This window comes from Helobdella robusta (genome assembly GCF_000326865.2).
Source record: "Helobdella robusta unplaced genomic scaffold HELROscaffold_62, whole genome shotgun sequence".
NCBI classification, from domain to species: domain Eukaryota; kingdom Metazoa; phylum Annelida; class Clitellata; order Rhynchobdellida; family Glossiphoniidae; genus Helobdella; species Helobdella robusta.
In genome coordinates, this window is record NW_008705346.1 from 753672 (window position 1) to 763671 (window position 10000).

At 31.6% G+C, this 10000-nt stretch overlaps 2 protein-coding genes across 2 annotated transcripts in view; one reads left to right on the top strand and one right to left on the bottom strand.

Annotated features, from left to right (window-relative positions):
• Positions 1-4563: 4563 nt before the first annotated feature.
• HELRODRAFT_186065 (hypothetical protein) lies at positions 4564-6342 on the bottom strand. The gene is made up of 5 exons (XM_009029838.1): positions 6295-6342; positions 6175-6208; positions 5828-6080; positions 5569-5670; positions 4564-4738 (listed from the first exon to the last, which is right to left on the bottom strand). Exons 2-5 carry the CDS (start codon positions 6189-6191, stop codon positions 4676-4678), a joined length of 435 nt encoding a protein of 144 aa, XP_009028086.1. The 5' UTR covers positions 6192-6208; positions 6295-6342; the 3' UTR covers positions 4564-4675.
• Positions 6343-7363: 1021 nt separating this feature from the next.
• HELRODRAFT_88112 (hypothetical protein) overlaps positions 7364-10000 on the top strand; it is a gene marked incomplete at both ends in the record, with an annotated part of 13025 nt that continues 10388 nt past the window's right edge. Inside the window, 6 exons of the mRNA XM_009029761.1 lie at positions 7364-7553; positions 7769-7918; positions 8237-8330; positions 8863-8904; positions 9053-9134; positions 9894-9969. Coding sequence (XP_009028009.1) covers positions 7364-7553; positions 7769-7918; positions 8237-8330; positions 8863-8904; positions 9053-9134; positions 9894-9969 — 634 coding nt within the window. The remainder of the gene's footprint in view (positions 7554-7768; positions 7919-8236; positions 8331-8862; positions 8905-9052; positions 9135-9893; positions 9970-10000) is intronic.

Genomic DNA, 10000 nt, shown 5'->3' on the forward strand with positions numbered 1-10000 from the left:
TGAAAATAAAGATGATGACGACGACGAACACGAAGGTAACAATGATGATGATTACTTGTGATGTTAGTGATTGTATGGAAATAATGTGTTTTTACGCAATAGCAAAGTTATCGTGTGCTAAAATCAAAGTTGCTTAACTTTATCAACAATCTCATTTGATAATATAATATATTTCCGGATAATATAATATATTTCTTGATGTTTCTCACAAGTTTCCTAGCCTAGCCTCTTTCTTCTCAGTTTAGTAGTGTTTCTAAAAGTTCTTACTTTCATCTACGTAGAATAAAAAAACTTAGCCTTTCCTTAACAATCCTACTCTTCTCCTTCTTGTTACTTCTTTAGTTTTATCTAGGATTGGTTATTGTAACTCGCTCTACTATGGTCTTCCTGATTCTACACTCCATCCTCTAAGTAAAGCTTTTAACTCTGCTGCTCGTCTAGTAACTCGTGCCCCTTTCTTCTCTCATATATCTCCATATCTTGTTCTCTTGCACTGGCTGCCTATAAAATACAGAATAATTTTTAAAATCTGCCCATTAATGTCTAAATCTCAATCTTAATTATATCTTAAGTACTTATCAGATATATTAATTGAACCTAAACACCCAAAATTCACTGAGGAACGCTGTTGAACATCGCGGAAATAGCGCTTTACAAACTAATTGATTGATTGTTTCTTTTTTACAATTATTTAATTATTTATGCAGAAGTATAAATCACGGCGCAATACATAAATTGCGTGATGTGCGAACCCAGGAAACATGCATTTTCAAATGCAACAAAACTCACCACCTAACCAAAATTTGTTAAAATCTCTCCCTCAGTAGATCACGTATTAAGAAATTAGTGAGTGATACGTGCTCTGAAACATGATTTCAGAGAAACAACCTGATATTTTTTTGGTGAATTTTAATAAGAAATATCTGAAAGTAGGTACGTGTAAAAATAAATTTGGTTTACGCTTCGATAGTGTTTGCATTGCACAGCCCACATAGACACCAAGACGACATAAAATATGAAATAAAAATTTTAAAGATATCGCAAAAATATGAAAAAAACACGACTAAGCATCATTCGTATTGTTATTAGGTTAGTTGGTATTTTTCTAGTAAAAAAACAAATGCATTCAAATTGTTGAGTCTAATAAATTCAATCATCAATCAGTCATTCATTCAGTTCTGTCGTTCAATTCATTCATCGAATGCATCAATGTAATTCATCCTAGCTTCATTCACGTACTCCATCTATCAATCATTCACTCATTCATTCATCATCACTGCAAGGTTCACAGTTCTCTTTGTCGTCGTTGTCATCAGCATTATCATCGTCTGCATAGCCGTCGTGCGATCTCATACTTTCAATGGTCTCGCCGAATGCCGCCATTTCTTGCTCCAACGTCATCATTCCGTCCGCCATGTTGTTCTCCCAGTTGCCAACCCCAGTGAAGACGTCATCCTTCATGTCCTTCATGTCACGCTGTTTTCCGAGTTCGTTGATTGGTCGGTTGGTCGTCGCCGGTTGATTGGTTGGTTAACAAAATAATTAATTTATAGATGTTAAGAAACGAGTAACTAGTTGGCTGCAATCAATCAATCAATCAATCAATCAATCAATCAATCAATCAATCAATCAATCAATCAACCAACCAACCAACCAATCAATTAACCAACCAACAAGAAAAAAAAACAAACCTGAGAATCGAGCAAAGCCAGTTTCTTGAACATATCTGTAAACACACCTCTATCTTTCTGTCTCTGCTCAGACAGCTTTGATTGACAGATCAACAACTTCTTGCTGGCCGTCATGTTCGTGGGGTCCAGAGTTAGGAGATTAGTGAAATCGTCAAAAGCCTCTTTGTAGTTGGACATACCCAAGTGTGCCTAGGAGATTTTAATTTGACTATTAAAATTAAGAGTAATACTAACGATATACTCCAAACAGTAACACCACCTACTAGCTTCATGTACATCACCAATCCAATCATCGTAAACAAATCTACACACCATAGCGCGCCTATAGAGTGCTTTAACATTGGTGGGGTGCATGTTCACGATGACGTCAGCACTGTCGAAGGCTCTCAAAAAATTCCCCATCTTAAGCTGACACAACGATATGTTCAGATTGTTTTTTATTATTAAGTCTCCTTTTAATTCTTTTAATTCTCTGATGTTGTTATTATTATTACAACTATTACTATTATCATTGCAATTGGGATTAGTGTTAGTAGTGGTGGTAGTAGTAGTAGTAACAGTATTATTATCATTAACGCTACAAACACTAATTGTAGATTCGCTATTATTGTTATCATTATTACTATTATTATTATTGTTTTTATTATTATTATTGTCATTATTATTATTATTGTTGTTGTTGTTGTTTGCAAATGGGTTGTTGTCCATTGGGAAAGTGATGCTTTCGACCAGCAGCAAAGACCTCGAATACTTTTTACGGGCCATGTAATATTTTTCTTGCTGCATAAAATAATTATAATAATAATTATTATTATAATAATAATAATAATTAGTATTGTTATCAATGTTTAAATAATAATATATATAAAAACAAAATCATCATTATCATCAATGCCATCGCAACCCCTACCGTAAAACATCATTATCATCACCTCCATCATCATCATCATCGTTATCTCCTCACCACCATCATAAACACCACTATCATCATTATAAACACCACTATCATCATTATAAACACCACTATCATCATCATAAACACCACTATCATCATTATAAACACCACTATCATCATCATAAACACCACTATCATCATCATAAACACCACTATCATCATTATAAACACCACTATCATCATTATAAACACCACTATCATCATTATAAACACCACTATCATCATTATAAACATCATTATCATCATCACAAAGATCGTCGTCATCACCATCACACCTGGAAATATTGAGTTGCCCTCTCCTTCTCCATCAATGAATCCCGTAACAATTCCTCATTGCTCATCTCCCAGTGTTGTTTGACCTGTGATGACGATGATGATGTTTCAAAATTCTTAACACACACATACACAAAGACACACACACACACACAAGGACGGACACACAAAGACACACACACAAAAACACATACATAAAGACAACCTGAACAAAATTGTGCAGAGTAACAGTGTAGACTAATTTAGAATTGGCAGGAACATTCAGAGTCTCACATCCCTTAGTCCCATAAGAATATTTAGAGGAGATCACCACCCTGGCAACCTCTTCTAATCTCATTTTCCTAACTGCCCTCTCGAGACCAGGGGTCAAGCCCTGATCAAAACCTTCTCCTAATTTGAATTCAAGATTTTGTTTACTTTCAACTAGTTGAAGAGAGCTGCTGTTGTTCGAAGAGAATGTCGTTGATGTAGTCGCAGTTGTTGTTGGGTTGTTGTTAGTACTTTTAATCAGGAAACATTCGTATGAAACTGTGAATTTTAAATCAAAAACTATTGTAAAAAGTAACAACAGCATTAAAGTATTAATAACATTTATTACAATATTTTTATCGGTTAAAATCATGAAAATTTCCCTAAAAACATTCCCTAATCACTTTTGCAGAGGGCATTTTCATAAGGTGTATCCATACCACCACCACCATCCCACAATCCCGATGTTATAACAGATTTCCTAATCCCACCATCCTTCTTCTTTGAGATGTCTTCGCCTTTTTTTAAAATTTTTTTTATTAAAATCATAATAAGAATTACTCATGAGCCAATTAATTTATTAGTAGAGTAATAAAACTTATGTATAATTTAAAAAACAACTAAAAAATTAAGTAAATTATATATAAAATCTAACCAACAATAAATTAAAATTTAATTTAATTGTTAAATACAAACACCATAACAATTAACCTTCAAATGAGAGCAGTTCAATCTCGAAAATGACATTACTAATTGAAGAAACATGAGGGGGGTAGCCATCTATACCGTAAGCATATCTGGATTGGCAGTGGAAAACTGAGAGTTCACCCAGCAGCATGGTTTCAACACTTATATCCCATGCTTTCATGACTTCATCTATGTTTGTAAAAAATTGTGGTTAATGTTAACAGTTAATGTTAATTGGTTAACAAAATTTGTTCTCCTTATTTATGTTTAATTAATTTAAACTAACTAACAAAAACATTGATTTTAAAAACTAACTTCGACCGAGAATAAAACTGAGAGGTTCATTGGCATCTCGGCTAGAAATAAACTGTTGGCCATTTTCTAAAAATCCGACATAGTGTATTTTGACGGAATCGCCAACTAGCGGTTTCAAACCAGACTGATCACTACTAGATCTCGCGATAATTTTTCGGATTCCACAGTCATTGTTGGGGCTGATGTCATCAGATATATCAGTAGAATTAGTCGCAAAAGGGGGCATTATGGAAAATGACTGAAAATTATGTGGACACATGAAGTATAAAAGTGAATTTAACTCGCAAAGTAAAAACCAGGGATGGAAAAGTTAGTGAGACGACTAACGCTGCTGTCGGACAAACCGCTTAGCTTCATTAAACCCGGCAGGTTTAGTTCGCAAAATACACCAAGAAAATTTAAAATTCCTTTATTTCAACAAATCAGCGTACAAACAATTGAACGAATGATCAGTTTCAATAACAGAAGATTAAAATTAAAAAAAAAAAACAGTTCTTTTATCTTCTTATTTGCGGGATTTGAAGTATTCATTCAAGACATCAAGGGCGGGTGACTCCTTGCCGTAGTCCTAATAAGGGGTAATTTTTAGCTTGATATTATTTTAAAATTTTCTCAAAAATTTCTCAACAGTTGGGAACATTTTTTTCAAAAATTTGTTTCAGACGAACGAGACAAAAGATAATCCACAAATAATTCAGATTAGAGATCACAATCGTCATCATCAACAAACATATTATCTACAATAAAATAACTTGTTTTAAAGATTAAATTATCATTCAATTTAAAGAATTTCTAAATCAGCCGAACGAGACTAGCTAATCCTCAAAAAAATCAGTAGAGGGAGCATGTTTGTCATCACTTTAGAAATTCCATTAAATTATTATTTCTTGGTCCAATAATTCCTATTTCATATTGATACATTAATATAGCTATCTAAAAGCAGAATAAATTTTCACAAGAAAATGTTTTAATGATAGAACTAATAAAAAAAAACAAAAATTTTAAATCAGACAATCAAAAGAAGCTAATCCTCAATAATAATCAGTAGAGGGAGCATATGTGTCATCACTTTTAAAATTATCAAAAGAACAAATTTTCCATTTTTTTAATACTCTTGTGCAAACATCACCAATCTTAGTCCCAACGTTCATTTCCACTAACTACAAAATGAATGAAACAATTACAAAAATTAATAGCTTAGCCTCAATACAATAACTAAAAAAATCATATCGAGTAAATTTAAAGAAATTGTTGATTCAGACAAATAAAAGAAGCTAATCCTCAATAATAATTATCAGTAGAGGGAGCATGTTTGTCATCATTTTTTCCAATTTCGTAAAAAAAAACTTTTAATAGGTAATTATTAAAGTCACAAGACATTTCAACATGCAAATTTACCTTGACGACCACACAACTGCAACCAACGACCTTTCTGGCCTTTCCTTCTTTGTCAATCTTGCACAAGCCAGCCCACTCACCAAGTTTTTTGTTGTCATCAACCTGAGGAGACATTTAAAACAGAATTTTAACAGTATATTTATTTTTATACAAAGTAAAGAAACACACACTGTGTTGATAACTATCTAAAGCGAAAAATTTTAATTTAGGAACCTTAACAAATTATCAGCGACAGATTTTATTTTAGCTAAAAAACCACCTTGATGAGATTGATGTTGTGTTCAGCACAGAGAGCTTCGATCAGACGAACGTAGTTGGCCTCGTCGCAATTGTTTGCCAACACGCACAAATGGGCCTGTCTCTTGTCTAAAGCTTTGGCGCACTCATGGGCTCCTTTGGCGAGTCCGTCGTGGATTAAGGAATTTTTCAAAACTTCTTGGATGGCCGTATTCAAGTCCATTGGTCCTCCTGCCGCTCCCGTTGAGGCAGGCACTACAGCTGGTGCATCGTCTCTGAAATTAAACGGCCTCCACTCATTAAGTATAGGGTATAAGCGATTGTATAAAGCTAAAAATAATTTCTATAAATTACAAATGTTAAACTTACCCTTCGGCGTCAGACATATTTTTCGAAGATTAGTCTGTAATAAAAAAATAAAAATTAATTAGTTAGCGCGTTAGATTGATGAAAATGATCAATAAAATCGAGGATTGAAAACCGTACTACCTTCTATCAGGTCTTAAAAAGCATGAAAAGACCGGACGTGCACTAAATCTAAACAAACTTAATAAAATTTTTTCAAATGTTTTAGCGCCTAATTTTATTCCAAAAAAACTTGTTTCTTCGATAATTCAACAATATTCTTTCGTAATAAGTTTGAAATAAATAGATGTTTAATAATTTCAACGTATTTTAATGCAAATTAATGAAAAAACTATATGCACTGTTCCAGTTTTTTAATGTGTTTTAGTCTTTTTATAATGAACAGTTGTAATACTAATACATCTTCTAGAAAACAATTGTAAATTAACTAATCAAACAACTGAAAACTAAAGTATGAAATTCTAGCAATCTAACATTATACACAAACAGATATATATATATATATATATATATATATATATATATATATATATATATATATATATATATTTAAATTTGTCATTAAATAAATACAAATAAATTTAAACTGTATAGTAAGCCTATGTAATCAAATTACTCAATGGTAAACGGATATATGAAAATATCATCTATCTTACTGCTGCTGCGAGAAAAGTGTTAAAAGTTAATTTAAGTTATAACGTTCGTCGAATGTTATGTAATGAAAAAGTCATCAAATGGATGTTTTTGAGTCAGTTACGTGTCATTCTTTTAAATTTATTTTATACCGGTTTTATTAAATAATTGTTAATTTGGTTTCTGGTTAATTGCCTTTTAGTAATTAATAAAGAAGTAAAGTTGTAAAGTAAAAGTATATCTACTTGACTTTCCAAGAAAAACACAAGTGTACTCTATTATTCATCCCTAAGTGAAAAAATTTTCAAACAGCCTACTGTGGCCGATAATATGGTGCCCTGGATTTTATACCCAACTGAATTAATTACTCACCTATTAGTTAGAAAAAAACTATTAATTTGTGTATGTTAATAAATATAAAAACCAGAAATTATTTAAATTTAATTAACTGTTAATTAGGTATTATTAGCTATTGATTTGATAATTGATTGATTAAAGTTTTTAACGGTATATAACTAGTGGTCTGAAGTTCTGACTGAATAAAAGTTTGTACGACACAATGACTTCTCGGCCCCATTATAATGCTCAGTGCTCTGAAGATGAGGAAATTAGGCGAATGATGGACAATGGTTCCATCATGACTCGATACTCAAGAAAAAAAACTTATGACGGTCAGTTGATCAAGATCAAATTGGAAACAAAAGAGATTGTTTGGCCGAGGTCTACTGCTCCCAGAGCTGAAGAATCTGGTTAATCAATTAATTAATTATTTAATTTTGCTAATTAGTTGTGTTAATTAATTTTCTTAATCAGTTATGTCAGTTAAGTTTTGTGATTAACTGTTTGTCAGATTGGTTGAACCATCAAGGATTGTCATGTCTTCATTTTTTAATGTTGAATTCTTCAAATTACTTTTTATAATTTAAATGAATAAATAAATATAAATTTATTTATTTGCAAAAAGTTGACCTGAGGGAGGTTAAAGAAATTAGGAAGAGTAAAATCTCGAAAGATTTTGAGAGAGTCCCTGAGGAAGTCAACAAATTGGACAGAAATCAATGCTTGGTCATCCTCTACGGCAGCAAATTCAACTTAAAAACATTATCTTTACATGGTATGTGTGTGCATATATATATATATATATATATATATATATATATATATATATATATATATATGTTTGTGTGTGTGTGTGTGTGTGTGTGTGTATGTGAAATACCTGGCACAATGTGTATACTTATTGTTGGTGCATTAATTATTATTATTGCATTCACTCTATTGACATTCCTCAGTGGATTGTACTTTGATGCTTACTTAGTTGAACTTTTTAACTCTCTTCTAAAATTTCTTTCTGGAACAATTTGCTTCAATCTTGTTGAAAGATCATTAACTAGTTGATTAATTATAATTAAATTAATTATTTTTCAATTAGTTCCTCATCCATTGAGCACAGAGAAATGGTTTAAAGGTCTTCAGAGTCTTGTTAATGAGACTAAAAAAGCAAAGAATCCTTTGAAAATTGAAAGGTGGTTTTTACTTCTTAGTTAGTTAGTTTGTTTGTTTATTTGTTCACACACAATGCTCATACTTAATGTTTACACCCAGTGTTCATTACTGTTCACACTTACTGTTCACACAAAATGATCCTGTTCATGGTTTGATGAAGTAATGTTATGTTATGTGTGTGTTTGTGATGTTCATTCATATATGTTTAAATATGTTTGTTTAAATATATATATATATATATATATATAATATGTAAGTGTGTGTGTGTGGGTGTATGTGTGTGTGTGTGTGGGGATGTGTGTGTGTGTGTATTCAATCACTTGTATATTTGTCATATGATATTTATGTTTCTTCTATTATAACCATCATCTATTTATTATTTGGTACAATGGATGTATGTAGGTTGGGGCAGATAAATTCATTTCTATCATTATAATTATCCATGTTTAATAATAATAATATTAATTACTATTATTATAATAATTATAATTATTATCATAATTGTTGTTATTAAGTAGTTATCAACATTTGCAATGAATTCTCTTGTTGCAGGTGGCTTAGGAAAGAATTCTACAAAATGGAAAAGAATGACGGGTGAGTGATCGAGTGAATGAATGAATGAATGATTGCCTGAATGAATGAATGAATGAATGAATGAATGAATGAATGAATGAATGAATGAATGAATGAATGAATGAATGAATGAACAAACGAATGAATAAAGCTTTTTATTTGTTCGAAGAATATGTATGAAAGATTTGAAATACTGGATACTAAACAACAACATGAAGATGACAAACAGCAGACTAAAAGAAATTTATCAGGTTAGTTTAGATATAATTTAGCGCTAAACTACTGTTTATTGATTGATTGATTGATTGATTGATTGATTGATTGATTGATTGATTGATTGATTCATTCATTCATTCATTCATTCATTCATTCATTCATTGGTGGATAATAATTTTCAGCTGTTGTAAAATGAAATTGGTCTGGTTTTTAATTTTTCAAAAAATTAGACATGAAGATGATTTTGACGACGTTTTTGTTGTCGTAGTTGTTGTTGTCATTGTTAATGATGATGTGATGATGGTGTGATGATGATTAAAAATAACAATAATAATAATAATAACGACGTTGCAATAATACGAGGATGACGATGAAGACGAAGATGACGACTGTGATTTTAATATGGGAGAGCTTATTTCACAATCAAAACATAATCAACTTTGAATGTTTTCCTTATAAAAACCTTCAACACCACACCACCACACCACCACCACCACCAACAACAACAACAACAGCAGCAACAAACAACAGCATCAATAACAACATTTAAGCTTTCCAAAAAAAGTGCCAAACTTAATTATACGTGTATGTTTAAGCACACTCACACATACACGCACACACACGAACACACACATGTACGCATACATCGTCATCATACAAATTCATTATCTCAAACGTTCACATATTCAAACATACTTACACAAAAGCTTACACACACACATACATGCAAACTAACTAACTAACAAACATTCATACATATATACATATATACATACAAACATACAAACATAAAGGATATTGATCCCGACTTGAAAGATTTATCATTTGAAGGCTTCAAAATGCTCTATCAGAAGATTTTGTTTATGGTCCGTTGCTTGCTTGTTTTAATTCTGTTTTCTCC